General features: G+C 42.7%; 4 protein-coding genes across 4 annotated transcripts; 1 reads left to right on the plus strand and 3 right to left on the minus strand.

Moving 5' to 3' along the window:
• Positions 1-1,440: 1,440 nt before the first annotated feature.
• EAF02_005409 (uncharacterized protein) lies at positions 1,441-5,275 on the minus strand (the record flags this gene model as incomplete). The annotated part of the gene is made up of 2 exons (XM_038901457.1): positions 1,441-4,798; positions 5,073-5,275. The coding sequence occupies 2 exons, from the start codon at positions 5,273-5,275 to the stop codon at positions 1,441-1,443; spliced, it is 3,561 nt and encodes a 1,186-aa protein (XP_038758797.1).
• Positions 5,276-8,585: 3,310 nt separating this feature from the next.
• EAF02_005410 (uncharacterized protein) lies at positions 8,586-11,785 on the plus strand (the record flags this gene model as incomplete). The annotated part of the gene is made up of 3 exons (XM_038901458.1): positions 8,586-8,667; positions 8,794-8,937; positions 9,000-11,785. The coding sequence occupies 3 exons, from the start codon at positions 8,586-8,588 to the stop codon at positions 11,783-11,785; spliced, it is 3,012 nt and encodes a 1,003-aa protein (XP_038758798.1).
• Positions 11,786-15,016: 3,231 nt separating this feature from the next.
• Positions 15,017-15,901, minus strand: EAF02_005411 (uncharacterized protein). The gene is made up of 2 exons (XM_038901459.1): positions 15,525-15,901; positions 15,017-15,418 (listed from the first exon to the last, which is right to left on the minus strand). The coding sequence occupies exons 1-2, from the start codon at positions 15,713-15,715 to the stop codon at positions 15,412-15,414; spliced, it is 198 nt and encodes a 65-aa protein (XP_038758799.1). The 5' UTR covers positions 15,716-15,901; the 3' UTR covers positions 15,017-15,411.
• Positions 15,902-18,750: 2,849 nt separating this feature from the next.
• On the minus strand, positions 18,751-21,262 carry EAF02_005412 (uncharacterized protein; the record flags this gene model as incomplete). Its single annotated transcript, XM_038901460.1, has 6 exons — positions 18,751-18,909; positions 18,963-19,201; positions 19,359-20,241; positions 20,329-20,563; positions 20,616-20,770; positions 20,822-21,262. The coding sequence occupies 6 exons, from the start codon at positions 21,260-21,262 to the stop codon at positions 18,751-18,753; spliced, it is 2,112 nt and encodes a 703-aa protein (XP_038758800.1).
• Positions 21,263-24,821: the final 3,559 nt, after the last annotated feature.

Below are 24,821 nucleotides of genomic sequence, written 5' to 3' on the forward strand. Positions count from 1 at the left end.
ATCTCTCTACACGTCCTTCTTTTCCTCTTCTCTTCTCCCCTCCCTTTACCCTCACTCCAGCACTCCAAAAAGCAAAGCCAAAGCCAAAAGCAAAATCAAAACCAGCGCCTTCTCAAATCCCGTTCCCAATCTTCAGAATCTAGTCAGATACATATATCGACCTACATACAACCCCCCTTCCTCCTCCTCTCACACCATCTCTCTCAATCACCATCTCTCTCAATCACCATCTCTCCCCTCATCCAACAATCCAAGCAGATCGTATATAAATACACACATCACGTCACATCACATCACATCACACACACAAACCACAAACAAATACATCCTAAATCCTCCACCCTCCATCCTCCATTACACAATAATATCTCCAATATAAAAAAACAATTCTATTTACCTACTCACTCCACTACCCACTACCTAGCAACTATTTCTCCACTCCAAACGACAAACTTCCTCTCTCCCTCTCTCCCTCTCTCCCTCTCTCCCTCACATATCCATATACATGCACATAAATAAATTCCCAACCCAGTCACTCAAGAATCCAGTCACTCAAGAATCCAGTCACTCAAGAATCCAGTCACTCAAGAATCCAATCACCCAAGAATCCCATCCAAACCAAAACCCAAGAGCCATAAAACGAAAGAATCCTCAGTAACCTACCTAGGTACCTACCTACCTTGCAGTTATCCATCCATACAAGTTCAAAACACTGACCAACCACATCACACACCCATCCATTACACCACACGTCAAAACCCCCTAACCTCAATCTCGCTAATTTCGAGAAGAAGAAGAAGAAAACACTAAAAGAAAAGCATCAAAATTTGCACATCACTTTCCACTATTTTCATTCCAATATTATCAATTTCACAAATTCAATTCTCATTTATTGTAATTACTTCACATAAATGCATACCAAATCTTGCAGCCAAATATCTCAGCTCATTATTACAATGTACACATCCCATCCACTTCAGACCTAGTGGTCTAATACCAAGTGCAATCAATTAGACCAATCCCTGATCATCCATTCAAGTTTCATGACAATCATGATCTAGGGGGTATTTTTCCACCATGAAAATTAAAAAAAAGCCATGCCCTACCATATGCTATCCTTTCATGCCATGTTCTCGCATGCTAAGAAAATCACACCTTACGCAGCCGCGTTCAACAGAACATTCATACGCCAAAGCCATGTTGTGAGATTTCCGAAATAAATTGAGAACGCCCTAACATGAAGTAGCAAAAATTAGTGTACGCCAAACGATTGGTTGTGTTCGTCCTCCATCCATTTTCCCTAAAATCAACGCCGCTGATAAGCACCTATGCAAAGAAGCTAATTCATCCAACCCAAAAAGCTGGTCAATTTTGCAAAACTCCACGCCGCATGGTGCTCGTGTATTCATGTGTCGTAACGAAAATCCAGCAAAGAAAAGTTTAATCATCGTCCAATTCAATTATCTCTATCACGGTATGCCTAACGTCATTTGTTGATTTCTTTCTTGGCCTTTCTTCATCTATCGAATCGTCGTCATCGTCATCAGTGGTTGACTTTCGTTTATGTGAAGGTTGCGACTCCACTTTTGGACGCCAAGTACCATTCGCCGCGACTAGGATGGTTTTCACGTCAAGCTTATCTTGTTCCTGTAGTTTGTCTCTCACAGAAGCTAGGAATTCATCATACCGAAGGCTGTATGGACGTGCATCCTCAGAGCACAGCGGACACTTCCAAACGTCAACCATACAAGGTTGATCTGGTCGTTTCGGCTTGCTTGGGCGTGTCGACAGGAAAGTTGCGAGATCAAAACATTCCCGATGCAAACAATTCTTACCGCGAACAGGGATTTCAAAGATTCTCGAGGTAAAAGGATCAGTAAGACCAATGGAAAGATCAGTGACTACTATCGAAAGTTCATCGTCGTCCTCTGTCGGGCCTGCAAGCTTTTTTTTAATCTCTTCCACGACCGTTGCTGCAGGAATGCTTTGTTCTTTACACTTGTCCATAATTTCATTGTGCTGTAAAATCTCAATCTCTTCCACAGCCAGAAAATATTCCCTTTCTTTAGTTGTTGTAGGTAACTTGGGCATCGATATGGTAATCTCGTTGGTCCCAGAATTTACATAAGGCGTGATATCGATCGGAAGATCTCTCCCATGGTGCCATTTGCGTCTAGCCTCCAACTCATGGCTATTGATATCCACGAAGATCATTTCGGGCCACACCGTATCCGAAACAACCCATCTCGAAATTGGGATTTCATTTGCATCTGCGACTGCTGACACACATCTCAATCGAAATTGAAGAGATTGCGATTTGACTTCTCGGACCATCAGACACTCTTTGGCAACCAATTTATCACTAGAAATACGCGTCAATGCATCGGCAGAAATCTGGAACTCTAATCTGTTGAGTGAGGATTCGAAGGGGATCTTCGTTGGAGCCATGGGAAAATCCTTCACAAATTGATAAAATCTGCGAGAGACGCCATCACAGCCAAGGTTAGGAGTAGCGATAGTAACAAGGCGAGGACTGCGAAGGTTCGCTTGATGAAGAGCTTTCATATCTGGATCTGGAATTCCCTGGGGGTGTATAAAACCAAGGGGGGGGATGAAAGACCTTTTCATGGGATCGGGCATGTTGCTATATTGTATGCACTCTTGCTCTTCAATGGACATCGGCCTTGGGTACGGAGGTCCTTGGTTCCCTTGAGGATTGTTTCGCATATAAATAGAACCACTCATCAACGGAGACACACGCTCGCCGGAAACGCTATTATTTCTAGTACTATTTCTGCTAGCATTTCTTGATAAAACTGGCTGCTGCTGTTGCTGACCATTGATTGGATGGTTGTCTCTTCTCGGATGAGCTTGACGCTGCGGTGCTAAAGGTTGATGTTGGGCTTGCTGCTGTTGAGACATCTGATGCTGTAACCAATGTTGTTGCTGCTGTTGATGTTGTAGATGCTGCTGATGCATTTGAATTTGTTGAAATTGTTGAGAACTCATTTGTTGGGGATTGTTTGGGCCATACTGTGCTGGGACATTCGCCTGTTGCATATATGGTTGTGGATAATGCTGTTGTTGTCTCATGTCGAATCTTGGGTCAAAATTATATTGGCCTTGAGGAAGTCCCTGATTTTGTGCTATGATTGGTGATTGAGAACCATTGCTCTGCAAGACCGATGGCGGGAATTGAGAGCCATTACCACGCAAGATAGGTGACGAATATTGGAATCCTTGTTGGACTGGCGACCCCATAGATAAGGCTTGTATGGGAATTGCACCAGGTGTGTCTACACCTGTACGTGGTGTAATACTTTGATGACTACCGGTCGCACTTGCCATCATTAAAGGCGATGAAGATCTAGTGAACGAGGTTCGTATTTGACTTAAAGTTTGACCAGTTTGACGATTTTGAACATGATTTTGCTGCGGAGTATTCTGATTGGAATTGAAACTCGATCCCATTAGATGAGGGTATGGTCCATTCGGAATCCTTGAGGTTTGGCCGATGCTCGAGGGAGTCGCTGGTGCTGCTGTTGAAGGTTGCGGAGCAATATTCGTCATCATCTTCTGGCGCGCTTTCAAAGATATCATCATATACTTTTGTATTATGGTTTTAGTTCTCTCTCGAATCTCCTTTTCCGAGGGTGGTCGAGAAGTGTTATATCGAGCAGCAAGTTCTCTGTGTCCGATTCTATCTTGTTCAAACACTTTTTCCATTTCATTACCATATCCATCATCCACAATATTAAGATTGCGCCTCGTCGCAGTGAATACAATATTCTGTAAAGTCGGTGACAAGAGCCCTAATTCATTAATTAATTCATCAACTAGCGGCGGGTGGCCTCTGCTCGCACATATCCTCGTTAGTTCCGACCAATTAGAAACCAACTTTGACAGAAATGTGCCGACTTCTTGAACGATTCGCCGATATGGCTCGGAATTTTTCATCAAATCAGTAAAGGGACTTGGAAAATTAGCAAACCATCGAAGGTGATTCGGTGCCATGCCTTCATTGTCTCGTATCAGCTGACCAAGTATCCGAAACGCATGAGTTAGAGTCACTGAGTCTGGAAGCTCAGTTATGCCTGTAATATCTTTACGGCTTGTATCCCACACACAAAACAGCTGATGTGTTGCAACATAATGGGCATCATCAGACTTGCAGGCAGTTTCCATCAAACTGAACCTTGGCTTTTCAAGCGCAGAATTCAAGCTGGCCATACCCCCATATCGTTCGATATACTTCTTCACCATTTCAGCACGGGGCTTCAAAGAAGGCATGGTAGGGCGAAATGATGGCCGCCCTTGAGGACGCTGCGCATGAGAAAGCATTGTTTGATCCACTTGAGCCTGGACGGCTGGTAATATTTCCGAATTTCTTTTGGTAACAGATGGTGCCCGACTGCTTATATTTGGGTCTGAAGAGGACTTGGGCAGTGAATCCCGGGATGGGTTTCCAGTTGAAGTGATGTCCGCTGAGGTCTGCAGTTGAGAGGTTTCTTCAGACAGAGGAGGCCTTGCAGATATTGTCACTGTGCAAGGTTCGTCGGGCTCGCCTCTCGCTGCGTCAGGGAGAACTCGAGGCTGGGCAATATCGGAATTTGAAGGTGTGATACATGCTTCTTGCAGAGCTTGGCTTGTTGCGATTGTGGCATTCACTCTCGAAGAACCATGCGTGCCGGGGAAGGAGGCGGTGTGCGTGTTTTGAAGAGGGACACAATTTTGCGCCAGTCCGGGACTCGATGATTCGTTGCTTGTTACTGGCGAAAGTAAAGTAGTGGTCGAAGTTCTGATGATTACAGTAATTAGCCTCAAATCATTGAATGGAGCTTTGTTTGTGATGTGTGCCTGATACAAGCAGGCATTCAAGGGTCGCAAACAGCATCTGGAAATAGAACCAGGACACCTGGCCCATGGCAATGATGTGAACTTCAAAGTCTGAAGCCCACGGGATACCCGTCCATATCTATCTATGAATAAGTAGCCCTTTGCACCAGCCACTCGATACAATGTTCTTGTGCTCGAGTGTGTGGTTTTCAGTCAGTGAATTGGATGTAGCGTACCTTTGAGGATTATTCGCATTGCTCTGATCTGACGGTTTAGTGATGCTAGGACGTCGTGGAGTCGGTCGAACTGGTGCCCCTCCTGCGATCATCCAAGATTTTTGTCGAGACCCGCCCAAAAAGGCGTTTAATGTGGCATTAGAGGAGACAACATCTCGTTCGGTCATGGCAGAATTGCCCTCTTTATCGGGCGGTCGGCGCATGTCTCAAGTTTGACGTTGTCGAGAATTCATTGAATCCGTTTTGGTAACAATTCAAGGTGGATTTGAAAAGCATCAGAGACCTTTCGTGTATGAAGGCGTATCGAATGTTTTTCTCCTCAATCCCTCGCCTTTACCTTCACCACGTCCACGCCCTCTGTTCCAGATCTTGAGAAGTTCGTTTTGTGGAAAAAGAAAAAGAAACCAAGCCCTGACTTATAGCATACTACCGTATGTGAGATGAGATGTTCTGAACTAGGATTGCCGTGAGGGACATGTGATATTTTCTTTCTTCCTTTCTTTTAGTATATGAAGGAATTAAATTATAACAGGAAATATGACAACAGAATTCAAAGTAAATTGAAGAAGTTGCTTATCAAAAGTTGTTGTTGTGTGAGGGAGACAAGTCGAGGTCGATGAATGAATGTTTTGATGAGGTTCAGTATCCGTATCAGTATCGAGAAGGCAGTAGGTACCTAGCGATAACAAACAACCTCAAAGGTGAATGGATGGTGAATAAACTCTGCAAGGTGAAAATCGATAATAACCAATGAGAGTGAGATGAATCTATTCTCGCATTTAGAGGTCAGGAATACATTAGATAGGACATCATGTTTTCATTCAGATTTATTGACATGGAATATCATCCATCAAGTTTATTGAAGAATGGTTTCTTGTGTTGCATTATTTCGGTGGGTAGGTCTTTAGGAGTACTGGATAGATGATATGGACAGAAGGATAGGAGGGTCGAAGAATAGAAGGATAGAAGGGTAGAAGGACAAAAGGGTAGAAGGACAAAAGGACAAAAGGACAGAAAGACACAAGGACGAAAGACCTACCTAGGTACATGGTCGTCATTTCCATAGTGAGATAATTCCTCTTGAAAGGTGTAAAGATACAAGCAACGATTAGTTCATTACATGAGGGGTTGAGGGGAATGAGGGGCTACAAACAGACATTACAGACATTACAGACATTACAGACATTACAGACATTACAGACATTACAGACATTACAGACATTACAGACATTACAGACATTACAGACATTACAGACATTACAGACATTACAGACATTACAAACATTACAGACATTACAGACATTACAGATATTACAGATATTACAAACATTACAGATATTACAGATATTACAGACATTACAGACATTACAGATATTACAGATATTATAGATATTACAGACATTACAGATATTACAGACTTTACAGACTTTACAGACTTACAGTGTATCAGTGTATAGTAAGAGAGAGTATTTATCTAGTATGAACAATATACAAGCCGCTCACCTCTTTCTAGCCTGCTTCTATTGCTTATTAGTTAGAGTTACTTCATATGTAGAATATACCTACCTGCCCAGTAGTCATGCTGTACACTCTTGTATGCATAATTGAGATGATATTATGTCGCATCCAAATGGCGAAAAATGCAAAGGCCATCAGAGGTTCTTTGGTCATGTGGCTATAATCCTTTCTGGATATATTGGTGGCACTGCTACAGATATCGTATATAGGATATGGGATATAGCATTTCCTCGTGACTACTACCTGCGCATTGGAGGCGTGAAGCATGCATTGAGAACTTCGAAGACGCATGGATTCTGGATTGAATGAATCTATACCAAAGTACACACTGACGAATAAGTATAATAACCGACAAGAAGTATTTGATATCCACGTGGTTTCCATCATGACTTAAGAAAGTCGAATATTGGTGGCAACGCAATGACTTTCGTTCAGACTACCGGGAAGTGGGTTCACAATTCCCCTCCAAGGATTACGAAGAACTCATATTTATAGATCTCCGGTTGGTTGTTGTAACTTACTTGTAAGCGGCAAGATTGTGGGTAAGGGTCATGATCGATTGTACAGACTCCAGAGGACCACTTGCCTTGGCTTCAGCTTCGACAAATCAAGATACAAGTCAAGATACGTACTAAGGACGTACTAGGGAGGTAGATGGAGAGAAGATGGAGAGAACCATAGAAGACTACAGACTCCAGTCCAGAGTCCATGGCAGGCAATTCCAAAAAGCAAAACGAGCCGTCGGACGCATGGGTGATGATGAGAGTGATGGAAATTCAACACCCATCCGCCAATTGGATCCTGTCATTGGAGATGTATGATATGTAAGAGATGGAACCAAGGTGAATGGATATGTACACTTCCAGGTTATCACCCACTTTCCCAAAGCAGTGAGTAGTGAGTAGTGAGTAGTGAGTAGTGAGTAGTGAGTAGTGAGTAGTGAGTAGTGAGTAGTGAGTAGTGAGCACTTCACTTACCTATCTACGAAGTACGATTCTACCCATCTACGATTCTACCCAGTACTAGTAAGTACACCTAGTAAGTACTTACCTAGTACTCACCTAGTCTTCATAATCCATTGCTCGACAGCTGAAAGTAAAAGTCGAGCCCAATTACCCATACTTTTGCTTCCTTTTTTTAGACTTCCCTTAACCTCACAGACCAATATTTCAACAAATCTAATCCCCCAAACTCACTTAAATCATAAATCATACTCCACTTGCTAAACTAAAAAAAACCATATACAAATGGGAGATTATATATAGGCCCTTTATATATATATTATATATACCTAGTATTATACAGCCAACTAGTAGCTGCATACATTACCAGGTACCCTTTGCATTGCGATACGCCGACAACTCTCAATTCTCAAATCTCAACTTTCAACTTTCAATCCCCTCCCCTCCCACCACCACTCAATTCCCCATTATTTTTATTATCATTATCACACTTCTCCTCACTCACTCACTCACTCACACACACACACACACACACGCACTCACTCACTCCCTCACTCACTCCTTACCTTACTTCACTCCAGATAACATTCATCCACTCACCCATCACTTCAATTTCTATTTTATATTGCACGACTCAATTATGTCCCCCTGATTCAAAGACACCTCCAATCCACTTTATCAGGTCTTTATCCTCTATCCATTCCTGTGCTTTGCACATCGTGGTGCACCAAAACATCCAGCTCATAAACCTATCACTGGTGGTACTATACCTGCTACTCATGTTGCGACAACGAATTCACTTTTGTTGTTGTTAATGCAACCCGAAAACACACGCCTCTGCAAATAAAATTCGAGTCACCCAACCTTCAATCTTCAGACTATCGTTCTGCGACTACCGTCTGGTTTCAATAAGCATATATCAACTCAAAAATCCATATCACAAACGAGTTCCGATGGTTATTTTGTAAATAGTAAAGGACCCTTGGGAGGACAAGAAATTGTTGAAAGAGCAGGATAGATAGAATTGAACAAGATGGAACCCCCCAGGACAATGGAGTCCAATCATCGACCAGATGCAATGCGACCAGAGCCTGGTTCAACTTTGATTGTAATTCGTAAGTTATATCTACCTGGGTTATCATGGGGAATGGAAGTATGATGGCTATGGAATACCTACGCATGCAAAATTGCTCCAATAAATCGTCATGTGAGGGAGTTCTGCCACTAATGATTAAAATTAGATGATTTTTCTGCCCGCAGTTCGGATGAGCTCAGCTTATCAAAAGGAGATCGCGTCGAATTAATAGAGAGAGATGATGAATTTGGGGATGGATGGTACCTTGGAAGGAGTTTGGTAAACGGATCGAGTGGTTTATTCCCAGAAGGTAAGCTTCCCACAAAGGAATGGATGTCGCATTGGGTATCGAAACTGATATATCATTAAAAGTCTACACTCGATTAGCTCCTCGTGGAAACCCTTCCCATCCAAATCTTTCGACATTTCAGATGTCTCAACTCGGAGTTCTGCAAAATCCGCTGCCTCAACCATCCCTTCAAAAGCCTCCTCAAACGATTGCGCAGAGTCCTTCTGCTGAGACGACAGCTCTGCCCGAGGCCTCGGGAGGCATTCCAGATATCCTGTCTGTAGGTCGATTATCCTCATCTCCAACTTCAATTGAATCTCCCACAAACGTTACCCCCAAAATAATATCACCACTGAGTGCAGTGAGTGCGAGTTCGGCTGCGAAATCTCATGTCCACGGTCAGGATAGTCCAGTCATGAACGAAACTTTGAGTGTGATTGACGAGCACATAATAGATATGAACCACATCGTTGGTTCTGTACCGAAATCGATCAATGACTCGGGAAGTGAATATAGTAGCCATCACAATGATGCAAGAATGTCATATATCAATGGTGAGGAAACGGATGAAGAAGAGGAAGACATACACACTCTTGACGAAGTTAATATATGGACACCCGAGCAAGTCGCAGAATACTTGTTCACTGTAGGAGTTGACAAGAAGCACTGTGAAGTGTTTCGAGATCAAGAAATCACCGGGGATGTCCTTTTGGGCATGGACCAAACGTCGGTTTTCTTAAAGGAATTTGAATTAGGTTCTGTTGGACGAAGACTCAAAACATGGCAAAAAATAAAAGCCCTCCAAGACGAAGTAAATGGTGAAACGCCAACAAGAAGGAACACTGGTACATACGCTGGTAGTGAAATTGGCTCTGAGGATGGCGGCCGCCGCGTTCGTAGTGGTGCTTCATCAACAATGCTACCAAGAAACCTCAGTCTGAGTAACCGGCCTGGGTCATCATCAAATAATATTCGGCAATCTCATCAGCGTCCGTCACGAAACGACTCTGTCACAACCTCATCTCCAATATCTCCCAAAACCCCGCAAGGCAGTCCAAGAGTTCCGGGGGAAAAGAGACCTTCTGCTGCATCAATCAGGGATTTACATCACTCTAGACAAAGTTCGGTTGGTGAATTCAGTACCACTAATTCACTCATGAGCACAATTGCAGCAGATAAACCCCAAGGTGTATCTTCACACCGGAAACAAGCCTCATTTAACAAAGATTGGTCACTTGGTGATGCGACATCCGCCATATCCCAACGACCTTTATCTTCGAATCGCCCGTTATCGTCGGCTGGTCTCACGGAGATTACCACCAAAGGATCTGCTGATCAGCCATCTGAAATTATAGCCCCCCCAACTAATTTAGATATTGATCGAGGATATTTTTCGGGTGGTGAATTGGAGGGTCGGCAGAGGAACGTGCTACGTAAGAGAGGTAGCACAGCTGGACACTCTAGAAATTCTAGTTACACTGATGAGCAAAGATTAAGGACTGCCACAACAAATTCAAGACATTCAAGATTTGGTAGCGTCGATTCTGTGAGAGAGACGACACCACCTACCGCAGCACAAAAATATTACGGCTTATCCGTAAACGGTCGTCGAAGAACCCCCTCTGAAAGTTCCGTCAATTCACCTCCTCGACCAGTACCACCCCCGAAGGACGATTTCCCACTCGTTACCAGACTTCAACCAGAAAGATCTATGGATAGTATAATGTCGCCCAAATCACCAAGTCTCCAACAAAATTACCCTAACGATCGGTTGTTACCTGTCAAACCAACAGGATCCTCTAGCCATTTCAGCATGCGCGCAATTTCTGATGCTGTCACCGGCCGTGAGAAATCCCGTATTACTTCACCAACAGACGCGGTATCATCCTCAACAAAAGAATCCCCACTTCAATCGCCTTCAAGAACTGGTTCGAGCACACCTTCAGCTGGTCCAAGCTTTGAACTTGATCCTGCAGACGATAAGACGGCTATGATTAATCCGAAAGCATCGAGAAAGAAGTCCAAGAAGGAAACTAGTGCCTATACGCGGGGCCTCGAAAAGAAAACGCCCCAGGAGCAGATGGTCGGTGCAGATTATAGTGGATGGATGAAAAAGAAAAGTTCAAATCTTATGACCACATGGAAGCCCAGACTTTTTGTGTTGAAGGGCCGCCGGCTGTCATATTACTACTCCGAGACCGATGATCAAGAGAAAGGATTGATCGATATTTCATTCCATCGAGTCTTGCCAGCCGACACTGATCGCCTTACTGGTCTTCATGCCACTCTCACCGGTGCCACAAATAGCCCTACAAGTCCGATTAATGCACAAGGAACCATTGCATCGGCGGAGGCAGATGCCGAACCAGAATCCACATTAAGCAAAAGTGGCGGTGATTCTATGTTCATTTTCAAACTCGTTCCACCACGAGCTGGTCTTTCCAGAGCTGTCAACTTCACCAAACCTACTGTGCACTACTTCGCAGTGCCGAATATCAAACAAGGTAGATTATGGATGGCCGCACTAATGAAAGCTACCATTGACCGAGACGATTCCAAACCTATAACCACAACTTATCAACAAAAGACTATCTCTCTTGCAAAAGCCCGACAGATGCGACACCGTCCTCCAGCACTTATGAACCTTGATGAAAAGGTCGAAGAGGAGACTTTGAAGACTCCGGCAAGCGATAAGCATGGTCTAAATATACATGGTATCATCTTCGATCGCGACGAGGGTGATAGTGGCGTTTCTGGGGTTTCGAAACGAGAGAGTGCGAATACAGGGACTAGTCATGTACCGGAAAGTGCGGGCATAAGCAACACCTATTCGCCAGATACCGATGTTGCAGAACCACAAACTGCTTAAGGTGGTACTTCAGAGGCTGCATGAGCAATGATGATTGAGATGTTCGCACGCATTCGATTGTTTACGACTGATGGACGAACACAAAGAAACACATCGAATCTTTTCTTCTTTTCACTACTTCACTTCGCATTTCTTCTTTTTATCTAATTTTTTCGAGCAATTCTTCGTTCCTGGCTCAATACCAATGAATATCCGCCGGGACGTTGAAAGATGCATACAATTTCAGATATCTATATAATATACCCCGTTCTAATTCTGGTGTGATGTGCAAATGGTGGGAATTGGGTGGTGGGATGTGGGTCGTTTTGATAGGGAAATGGAAGGGAATTTAGGTCGGCTTGGGGATGGATTGAAAGATCGGAATGGATGGGGTTGGTGAAGATGGATTGGTTGGGTTGGCGGGTTGGATTGGGGAAATAAAGAAACATCAACCTCCTTTTCCTTTTTTTTCTTTAAAACGCATATCGGCGTCACACATACCCTCTCGATAGTTGAAGAAAGTTACTTGAATGGGAGACAGATACGGATGGATTGATGGAGGGAGAATAAATCATTGGCATGACAGGATGATAGGATTGATGATTCGCCTTTTGGAAAGGTTGCATTGTCAACAGTTGTGAAATTTGAGGGGAGAGATGAGTGTCGAATGGGGATGGAGGAGATGAAATATGAAAGGTATGGAGAATGAGATTTATGTAGCGAATTGAAGTGAAATGAAATGAGATGAGAAGAGTAAAAATTTCAATTTGAAAGCTACATTTGGGCGTGAGTTTAAGTGGGTGAATGTGATTATGAATTTGAATGAATGTGACTATGAAAGTGAAAGTGATGAAGCACTTACCTAGATAGGTTATCTTGTGAAGCTGGAGATGAAACGAGAGTGGAAAATGGAGGATGTATGGATGTAGATATGGATGTGAAGCAATATAGTATATGGGATTATTTAGATAAGTTGATGGTTAGGGAGACTCGCTAATTTAATACGGATATGTAGTGCGTGCTCTACGTAACCGAAAAAAGCGGCGCAAATTGAGTACCCTTTCAAAGATCTTTTTTAATAGATTATAAATTCATTTCAAATTAAATATTGAAATTTTAAAAGGTTAAACGAAAATTTGAGTCTTTTCTGTATTGGTAGTAAGTATTTCATTATTTAATATTATATCGAGAAGAGATTTTAGTTGTTGAAATTTTTTTTAATGGTGGTTAATTTCCGCCGCTTTTTTCGGTTACGTAGAGGCGTGTTAGTTTATTAGTTTATTTGTTGATTGGTTGATTAGTTGGTTGATTGGTTGGTTGATTGGTTGTTATAATGTGTTTTTTAATATATTTTTTGATGTGTTTTTTGATGTGTTTTTTGATGTGTTTTTTGATGTGTTTTTTGATGTGTTTTTTAATGTGTTTTTTAATGTGTTTTTAATGTGTTTTTTAATGTGTTTTTTAATGTGTTTTTTAATGAGCTTATATACATATATATATATGAGTAAGATTATGTGTATGATTATATATTTATATACCTATCTATCTAGATATAGTATAGTGATATATATATATACAAGAGATCTGAGTCTGGCTGGATATTTATATATTTATATATTTCCTTGTTGATTGTAAGGATTATGAGGTGGAGAGGTGAAGAGATGAAGAGATGAAGAGATGGAGAGATGGAGAGATGGAGAGATGGAGAGATGGAGAGATGGAGAGATGGAGAGATGGAGAGATGGAGAGATGGAGAGATGGAGAGATGGAGAGATGGAGAGATGGAGAGATGGAGAGATGGAGAGATGGAGAGATGGAGAGATGGAGAGATGGAGAGATGAAGTGTATATTTTCAATCTACAAATGCTCTTGGACTTAGACTTGGGCTTGGACTTGATTGGAAAGCTTGTGGGAAATATTCTGGGGCTGGATGAATAGATAGGTAGATAGGTAGGTAGATAGAAAAATGAGTAAATAGATAGATAGATAAATAGATAGATAGATAGATAGATAGATAGATAGATGAGTGGGTAGATGAGTGGGTGGAAAGGTAATCGTCATGAGACTTTTTTCTAACTCGTTACTTCTATTCTGCATCACTTCCCTTTCCATTTCCCTTTCCATTTCCATTTCCATTTCCATTTCCATTTCCATTTCCATTTCCATTTCCATTTCCATTTCCATTTCCATTTCCATTTCCATTTCCATTTCCATTTCCATTTCCATTTCCATTTCCATTTCCATTTCCATTTCCATTTCCATTTCATCAATAACCGAGCATCAACAATCATCATCTGTGTTTCTAATTAGATAGAATAGGATAGGATAGTAAATATTGAATATTAAGTATATATGAGTATATATAATTTGGATTGCAGTCTTGTGCTCATTAAATGAGATGTTGATCAGTAATATGAGATGGGTTTGGGAGGGTGAGAGGGTGAGAGGAGTATATTGGTTTATCTGGGCTGGTGTGCCTGGGCTGGTGTTTGTAGTGATGATGCGGATTTGGGAGGTTGGAATTGGGGATGGAATTGGGGTTGGAGGTTGGAGGTGAAATGAGATGAGATGAGATTGAATAAGATGAAATTGAATAAGATGAAATTGAATGAATATAAGATTTGGAGAGGCGAGTAAGTAATCAAAGACACACTTAGACAGATAGATAGCTTACTTAGCTTCCGCTGACAAAGTAGAGCGAGATATATCGAAAGTGATCAAACAGCTGTGATAATCCAAAAGGATTTTGCAAGTAAGTTATCGATCTACTATGTATAGTGCAAAAATTATCTTTGGCAGCCAACAAGCTTATTAGATATGACAGGAAAGATTACTAGATAGCGCAGAGTCTTCGAATGGTTTGTGGGCGGGAAGAGTGCCAGATTTTGATGCTTCGTGTATGGAATCAGAGGACTGGCTTGGAGCTTGGTCTGGAATCTTACTCGTGATTGTTTCCACGATGAGCTTTATGATTTATGCTTGTGGTTCAAATTCGTAGAATGAAATAGACAGCGTGAGGATGTATAAGATGGATCACAAGAGATATAATGTGTAAAGCTATTAAGTGCCCTTCTCGTTGTGTCACAAGAGCTGTCTGAAATTCTATGGCTTGAGTTTATTAAAAGCACTTGCTTCCATTACTCTATTGAATTCCATCCCAATATAAATCAGTTCCAGACTCTCACCACTCACCCCATAGACTTATAATTTGCCTCACCACTTCCACCCTTCCCTCTTTCATGAAAACAATCGCACCTAACCTACCCGCCCAGCCACACCACAACCAAATCTCAAGAAACTCCATTACAAATCACAACCGCATCCAGGAATAGTGCATATAGGAAGTAGAGATCCATTCGTAATAAGTAACCACGCCTCATTTCCATCCCGGTGTATACACATTCCGAGTTTTCTGAATCATCCTCGCGATGTCAAATCCCATCATTTTTATACCCGTCCTTCATGCATCCATCCTATCATACATTTCTTCCACTGACTGCTTTATTTTCATCTGCGACCTAATCCATTGTACATTGTTGTCGTCATTAAAGGTATCCCCTCTCATCATCATCTCTTCTGCCTTTCCCATCTCGATTCCGCATATCGACATTCCCATAGCATTCTCCATCTCCATCGCCAATCATTCTTTACAAACTACACCACAAATCATTAGCCCAATCTGCATCTCAATCCCAATCCGCATCTCAGATCCCCTCCCATCCAATCCCATCAAAAAAAAAGAGAGAAAGAAAGTACTCACGGCGGCAAAAGATACTCGCTCCAACTGCTCGAAAAAAACGCAACCGCAATGCCAAAAACCCCAATACTCCTAACCACACTTGCATTCTCCGGCGCCGTCAACGCAGTATACGTGCTTGCGAAATAACCTTTTGATTGAGCGGGGCGACGGCCTGCGCGCTCGACGACTACACGTTGGGCTTTTGGTGCCATTTTATGGAAATTTTAGATCGTCTGTATGTGAAGTGTGTGAGGTGTTCTGGGGTTGTTTCTGTACGCAGAGGAGATGAATTGGAAGGGTGTGTGTTTGAGAGGAAGAACTTGTTGCGGAGCGAGCTTGAATATTCTTTGATGCTAGTTGGATATTGAGGAGTTTTTGGTTATGATGATGATTAGTCAGCACATGGATGGAACACGTGATTGGAGGGGAATTTGGGGGTGAGCTGAAGATGTGAGGTTCTGGGAGAAACAGTGAGGATATATTTGAGAAGGATATTTCGATACGAGGGTATGTGTAATTGGGGATACTATCATGGTTGGGATATATTGGCATGGTTCTTTTCAAAACTTCAAATGGGAAATGATAGCAGCGTTCCTCAAGCTTTACCACTGCATCTTTAATTACCCATCTCCTAACAATTGCGCATAGTATATTCAAAATCTCTTAATCAACACAGCATCAAACTCCCGCCTTTCATCAATCAAAACCAAAGCCAGCTTTCCTACAATTTCCTACAATCCTAGTAATAATAATTAAACTCCCCAAACAAGCCCAGCCCAGACAGAAAATCTCTAATCATTAGGTTACCATGATAGCTTTACCAGCACATATCAGAGAATCTCAGCCCTCTCACATACTCCATAAACATCACGTTTCCCATCCCACCACCTACTAAACTCTACTAGTACTCTGGCCTGTGACCCACTCAATACCTCATATAAACATGAATATTCTGCTCTCCCCTTCCATCACTAGACTCCGAAAGTGTGATTCGGAGACAGAATTTCTGAGAAGCTCCAGACAGAAAGAACAGAGCAGAAACTTACATTTGAAGTCAAATTCCATCCATGCCCCAAAAACGCGTAACTTCTAATTTCACAATCTTCCAGATCACCCTCCATTTTCATCTCCACTACACCATACTTCTTCCACATTGCAGATATCTTCGAGCTTTTCTTCTCCTTTAACCTCTCTCTTTGATCCTCCAGCCTTCCTCGCCGATTCTCAAATCTCTCCTCTCCCATGACCCCATCCCGCAAATACCACTCCGCCCTTGCAACATTCCACTCCAGATCTAAACCTTCCACCAACCATCTCTCCATCCCGATACCTCTCAGAATCCTATAATCCCCTCCCCCACCCCAATCCACCAGCCTCTTACCCTAATCCCACACATAGAATCCCCTCTGGAGAATCCACAGTCCAAATCCAATCCCAAATCCAATCCCAAATCCAATTCACCTTATCACTATCCCTCATCCCTTCTCACACACATAGAACAAAAATAAACCAAACCAAACCAACCAAACAACCTACCATCTTTTCATTCTTTTGTTTCCTCCATTTCCCTTTCTTCTCCTCAAAGTTCAAAAGGACATCATCCATTATTACCCCCTTCCCCCGTTCCCCGTTCCCCTCAAAAACAAATACACACCCATCCAAACCTTCCCCTCCTTATACATATATATATATATATCCATCCATCCATCCCTCATCCCTCTATCATTCATCCCTCCACAACTCCACAACTCCACAACTCCACAACTCCAACTTTCTTCCCCAACCCCAACCCAACCCCAAACCCACCCCAAATCCAATTCACCTCTCTATATCCACCTTCCACTCATCTTCCTTCCACCTTCCATCTCATAAATACATACATACATACATACATACACACACATATATATATACACATAAATACACACCACCCTCCATCCCTCCCTCCCTCCCTCCCTCCCTCCATTCCTCCCTCCACCCAATACAATCCAATGCAATACCATAAAAAAACCAATCCACAAAAAACAACTACCTCCATTCATCCATTATCTCACTTCCATTCTCTCACTTCCAACTATCTTCCATCACCATACCAACTACACCATACCATCACCATACCAAGCACACCAACCACAAATTTAACGAATCACAAAACAACCAAGGACCAAGCACCAACTTCCCACTCCACTCCCACTCCCTCCAATCCCTTCATCTCCTTACCATACATAACATAACATAACACAACATGCATAACAAACATAAAATAACACAACATAACAAATATAAAATCTACTATCCATCTACTAACTATCTATCCATCCATCCAGCACACTTAATTCCCATCAAATAAGCACACACATCCAACGAACAAACGAAGAAAAAAAAAGAGTGGGCAAAAAATCATTAAGAAAAATAATCGGCACTGCACTGCACGGCACTGCAATGCATGCATACCACTCACCCACCCACCCACCATCCCCACTACTCCAATATAATCCATGCTGCACCTAAGCAATCAATCTACATCCTTTGCATTACCGAGCCCCTTAAAATGACCCCGAAACAAATTGCGTCAAAAGTCAATAGTCAATAGTCCCTTTCATCTTCAAATATGATAAAATCACGCTACTAAAAACATTCAATCATTGAAAAACATATATGTTAATAATCTTACTCCAAATTTGCTTTGGAAAATAAACAAACATCTTCTCGAGTCTCCTAGTGATAAATCCCGCCCTGTAAAAAAAGAGAGAGAGAGAACTGGACCCATCAATGATAAATACACAGGATTCCTCCCTTTCCCCAAGAGATCCCAATATCCGTTCCTACGCAAAAGAAATATGGTGGATAATAAACAAGATAGACTAATCATTTAAACAAAGTAACGCCAGTTCCCATCTCATAACTTTGCCCAGTAAGAATATGCCGAGAAAGTCATAATATGAGCCAAGTAATTAAGTACTTCCTTTGACTGATCAAAAGTATAATAGCGTAAACACAAAATGAAAACCACTCCCCTCCGTTGATCCCTATCCAACGTCACACGATCGTGTCATGTCTTATGTAAAAGGAGTTTTTTTTAAACACTTGCAACAACCACCACCCCTTTCTAATCCTTTCTGAAGTTCCAGATTCTTTTTCACATTTGAGAGTCCATGCGCCAGGAAAGCTCGAAGTGGTATGATCCGATAAACGCCAAAGTATGCTCGAAAACGCCGGTAAATTGACCCTATGCACCTGAATTGCTTCAAACAGTCTCGGATATTTCATTTTCTCCTAGATAAGGATCAAAGTTATAATTGTCATCTGCACCACCAGTAGAATCATTCAAGAATGAATCAAAGTCAAAGTCGGTAAGAACATCCGAATTTCCATTCATGGGATTGTTAAACTCGAGCATATCAAACTATTAAAATTGTATTAGTGAAACCCAGAAGAAATGACATGTGATAGGCATACCGGTTGATCATTCATTGGGAATGCATTCAGAGGATCAGGCTGCGACGAGGCAACTCCAACGTTCGGGGCAGTCGCCATAGGTTGACCATTGACGGGCTGAACAGCACCGTTTGGATTTGGAACATTGTTGAAAGTCTTCGTGTGAACCGGGGTGATCGGGGTCGCTGGGGTGGGGGTAGCGGCTTCTTGGGTTGGATCGGCGGAGGGTGTAGCACCAGCGTTGAGGTTTGCGGCGGATCCTTTCTTTGTAGCCCGCTGTTATCAATGTCAACATTTCTACCAAAAAATCCATTAAACGCTAAGAAATTTACCTTGTTTTTGTTTCCTTGGTCTCATTCTTCTTCTTGGGGTTTGCCTTGTTCGATTGCTGAGGTGTTGGAGGTGCAGCAGTGCTACCTTGAGGGGACGATGGTTGTGTTCGTCCGTTCGCGCCAGCGTTGGCAGGAGCTGCGGGTGGAGGCATATTTCGTTGTTGAGGTGTGCCCATAGCTTGTGGGGGTCCTTGGGAGGGGTTGGCAACCATGGGAGCGCCGCCGTTTGGACCATTCTGCCAGTTGCCAGCTTGCTGTCGTGCCATCATCATTTGCTGCTGTGACATTCCTTGTGGGAATCCGGGATGGGAACTAGGGGGTCGCATGCCGTTGGGCATCATGTTACCATTCATATCGTTCATCTTGTAGAATTGTGGGTTCATGCCTGCATCCATTTGCCCAGGCTGTCCCATGTTGAAGTTCATTGCGCCCGGCGATCCTCTATTTTGACCTTCGGGTAGAGGAGATGGAATGCCTGGGTTATTCATGTGAGGTGTTCCTCGCTTCATCTGCTGCTCGCTTGGGTTTGGCGAGTTCACTGATCGAGGACCACTTTGTGGCGAGGTTCCTTGGGGGAAATTGGGCCCATTGGGCCCCATGCCAGGTCCTCCGGGACCTCCCTGGCCCTCAGCGGCACCCTGTTCTTGGCGTGCCATCATTAGTCTCTTCTTGTTTTGTTGCTCAAGCAACATCAACTGCATCTGATAGTCTTGTAAAGCATGGTTACCTTGTTGGCCACTTTGTTGGCCACCGGGAGCACCTCTCACACCGTTTTGACCCATTTCACCCGCGCCGTAACCATAAGTAGTCATTGCGTTCACATCAGCACCTTGCGTCATCATGGGCGATCCTTGGTTGGGGGGGCCTCCAGCAGCTGCACCAGGCATTTGCTTTTGTTGCTGATGTGACAAACCAGCCTGATATGCTTGAAGATTCTTTTGTGGATTTTGATTTGGGAAACCCTGGAACTGCTGAGCTGTCAGATTTGAATCGATACCATTTGAAAGTGGCAAACGAGCTGCTTGAGCAGTATTGCTGGGGGCGGTTTCTCCCACCTGTTGGCCTGGAATTCCAGCAGTTTGTCCTCTTCCATTAGGTCCCATGCCACCTTGTTGATTAAATCCGGGTCCTTCAATTCGTGGTCGCTTGGATGGGGATGGAGCGTTCTCGGCAGATCCTCCTGGCGATTGAGCTCGTTGTGGATGGTTGCCGTCCGAAGGTTCTCTCTGCATTGCTTGTTGTTTCTGCATCTGTTGCATTTGTTGCATCTGTTGCATCTGCTGTGGAGTGCTGTGACAGTGATTGATTAGCGTTAGTATGACAAGCAAAGATGGCTACTCACGGTTTGCCTCTACCACCATTCATCAATGCTTGTCGTGCAATTTCATTTTGCATTATCGCTGGGTTCATACGACCATAGGCTGCACCAGGATGCATTCCATTTGGATTGAGAGCACGAAGCGAAGCCTGCTGTTGCTCTGCCTTTTGGCGCGTTTGCTATCAAGAGTTTAGTTAATGCTTTTAGTGAACCTCCAATGGTTGAAATACCTGTGTGTGAGTGACATAGGCAAGAACGTTACGTGATGGATCCCCCGAGTTTCGCTGAGCATTGAACATTTCCCAGAAAAGGCAAAACCATTCATAAAGAAAACAGCCATTTTCAGGAGATTCCTTGGGAAGGTTTGGTAGAGGAAGATCACTGGGCCTCTTTGAATCGATGTCATCTTTCGAATCGTCTCCCTCTTCCGCGTCGCCCCGATTGAGGCTATCTTTCTGGACGTTGATTTGTTCATTCAACATTGTTCTGGCGCAATCAAACATGCCACTCTTGAGAAAGTATTCGTAAATGTAGGTGTTCAGTTGCGATCGAGGGCTAAAAGAGTTGCCATCTTTCATCGTAGGATGTCTCGCAGCTCCACCGGGTACCCCATTATTCATCATGGGGATACCAGTTCCAACTGGACCACCCATGTTTGGCATACCGGACATATTGACGTTATTCATCGTCGCAGACTCTGAACGCGATCGGGTAGTGATAAGTCAAGGTGAGCGTGAATTTTACAATCCAACACTCGTGTAGAAGAAGAAGAACCGTCCGTCAGCCACAGCTCTCTGACGCGAAGCGGTTGTAGAGCGAAATGTCGCACGGCAGAACGGTTTGAATTGAACGAAACCGAAAACTATCGTTTTTAAATATTCCAACTTGTATATTATTGTGACTGTACGTGGCGCGCCAGTTTGATGTAGATTGAATGGGTTTGAAGGTGTGATTTCTGGTGTAACTGAGGTATCTGTGTCTGTGTCTGGGGGGGGGACCTTTTTAGTGGAAGCCAAATGCGATAAACTCCGGGGGCTTGTTTGATGCGAGAAGCAATAGCGTCTGAAGGTTATTGAAGAAGGCTATTCTAGAAGGAAGAGGAAGATTGAAAAGCTCTTGCTTGGGATGAGATTGCGCAAGTGAAGATATTCACCATGCAATTATTAAGGGTAACTGATATTGATACCGTGGACGAGACTTTTCAATTAATCGAAATGGGGCGGTAGTGGTGGTGATTTATGGGTTGTAGTTTGTCGTTGTAATTTGTATAAAGTTTCCAAGGTGGGTTTTTGGGGGGTGTGTTGCAAATAATAAGAGACTGAAAAATACGCAGGGCGTGATGTAAACTGCTTCCCGAGAGGAAGGTGCGTTTTCTAGGTATCGGGAGTGTTTCTAATATTTCTTTCCTCACTCTCTCTCTCACTCACTCTCTCTTGTTTTTTTTTCTGGTGTTCAAAGTTGAATGGTCGGAGCTGGAAGAAAGCTTGGGGGGGAGAGAATTGAACGAACCAGGATTCGCCACAAAAAATAAATAAGGAGTGAAGATTAATAAAAAAAGGAAGAAGGAAGAGGTCAAGATAGGATTGGAAAAGTAAAGATATTAAAGAGATATATGAGATGATTTCGAATCAGATGATAATTGATCCCCAATTCTCTTCCGAATGGTCACGGAGTTATGTGAAGTGCGAAGAGGGAAGAGGGAAATATAAAAGTGGTAGAATTGGGAGAGGAATAGTCATAATAAGTTGGAGAGGGGGGGGAGAGAGAGAGAGACCGAGAGGTAAGGTTCGATAGAGAAGAGAGAAAAAAGTGGAAGATTTGGATAAGAACCAATCATATCAAGGTTTTGTATCGACTAATCTACAAGTGGCCTTAGCCTCAGCCTACGAGTGATGCTGCTTTTGAGATGAAAGATATATAGAAGAGTAAGAACAGATTGATTGACCATCACCCTTCACCCTTCACTTCCAACAAGAAGGATGGTGATGTTATTTATTTTGGAAGAGAAGTTTGATGATTTCAAATGAAAAAAGTATCTAGAGAGTTCGAATGATGGGAAGTATCAGGTAACATCCATTGATACTATACTCATCATGCTGCTTTCTCATGTGGAATACTGGGTCGGTATGTATGTAGAGAACTTTATATCTTCCATCTAGCTACAGTACTAGGGAGGTATCTGGCTAGATATCTATCTATTATCTAGGTCGTCGGTATCTACGAGTCCTTTTCGGCGATTCCGCATAGACTTTGCAAATCCCTGGATCGCAGGTAATCACTCAATACGGTGAAGTGATAACTAGTCGGCAGGTACTAACCTCGAAATCATTTCATTTCATTTCATTTCTTCTTGCTTGGTATCTTTGCCCATCGTGATTACCTAATGAGTCTGTAGTCGTAGTATATTGCAATACCTACCTGCCTCGGAAGCTACATGATTTCGTGGTTTTGCCCTTCAGAGATATATGGGAATTCTTGGGTTCTTTGGTTCTTTGGTTCTTTCGTATGTATGGTAGGTAGCTGCTAAATAATAGATAGGTAGGTATCTTCACCTGCATTTCATTCTAGAAATCATACAATCTTTCATCAGTACCTACCTACCTACCTACTACCGACCTCCGTATCTATGTACTCGAGTACCTTCACCGACCTTCATCTTACGGAAGCAACAACCATAATTCATGTTGGTATACTACGCAGGACTGGGCAATCAACTTCCATACGCTTCTACTCTCCTCTATAACCCAAATCCATCTCTCTCATCTCTTGGCTTACCTAGATATAAGTCATTCCCTCGATGAACTATCATTCGAAACACCCATCCAAGTTTCGCTTGCTAAAAGTGGCATGCAAAGTAAGTGTAAGTGTGACATGATTTCCATCATCACCAGCCCTTCCATTTCAGATGGCCTTGGGTGATCTGGAAGAGATGCATATAACATGCAATTCTTTTCCATTCCATTCCTCCAGGCGTATCATCATCTTGAATGTAGGAAAAGAATGATTCTAATCAAGATAAATCACGGTGAGGTCACGTGATATCGATGGCAATGGCATTGCTAATGATCAGTGTCTACTTGTTAGGTAGGTAGGTAGTATATATGCTAGAGTATATCATGACGTTACGGTTTGTCATTTCTGGTTTCCAAGGTTTTTGTATCGAAATGCAAATCATAGGATACATTGGAGTTTAAGATCCTACCTAATTATAAATTAGAAGATGGCATGAAACTAAAAGCATCTGTTCAATGATTGGGGGCCAAAGTTTCAAGGGATCAATCAAATTGAATCAATCAATCAGTCAATCAGTCAATCAATCAATCACTCAAACTACTGTACCCAATAAACCGAGCACACCCGAGCTATCAAGGACATCGATTTCCGAAAGTTTGGTTCACTGTCTCGACTGTCTACTTGGGTATAAAAAATGGAAAATACCTGGTGCATATGAATTGTTTTAAACCATGTGAGTAATAAGTATGTAGGTATGTGTATATATATATATATATATATATATATATATATCTATGTCAGAATCATCTTCTCAATCATCTCACACACTACACTCATAATGATATCCAAAGCTCTGCCAATCCCTCCCTCCCCAAAGTGCAAACTGTGCCGTCCAACGGCTTTTAATCTGATGAGTATCTGTTTCACCCTTTGAATGCTCCTGCAGTGGATCGGTAGATCATCTTAATAGGTTTTAGGTATAAGTTACTCTACGATATTACTCCATGAGCCGTCCGCCCCCAAAAGTTGCTCCGTAAGGTTACTCTCGGAGAATATTACTCAGCCTTGGGCGTGGGGTCCAAAAATCATTCCATCGGTAGACGCGACACGAGTAGGTGCAGCTGCTGCATTCAATATTTCCCCAACATTCCCCCAATCTTCCCTTTCCCCCCTTTCCACTTATCAACTCTACTCTTCTATTAACATCATACATTTATCATGCATTTCATATCATTTCATTTCGTCGGTGAATCAATAAAACATCTCAACCCATTTATCCCATCTCACAATGAGAAATCTACAAGTTGTAGAAGCCAGCTTGTTCAAAGATTACCAATGTCTCGTAGGTAACGCACGGAATGTTCGAATCGAGGGTCGCTTCAGATAGTGAATTAACATGAGAGACAAACTTCTTTCCCTAGTGGAATCGTTCAAGATGATTAGACATGTCTTCACATGAATATCTCACCAGTCAAAAGACCTCCCTATCCACCCCGC

This window comes from Botrytis sinoallii, assembly GCF_014898435.1.
Source record: "Botrytis sinoallii strain Bc 23 chromosome Unknown BSIN_008, whole genome shotgun sequence".
Classification (NCBI taxonomy): domain Eukaryota; kingdom Fungi; phylum Ascomycota; class Leotiomycetes; order Helotiales; family Sclerotiniaceae; genus Botrytis; species Botrytis sinoallii.

Bases quoted from the DNA above. Each gene is read 5' to 3' on its own strand.
- EAF02_005411 (XM_038901459.1), bottom strand. From the start codon at position 15,715: ATGGCACCAAAAGCCCAACGTGTAGTCGTCGAGCGCGCAGGCCGTCGC.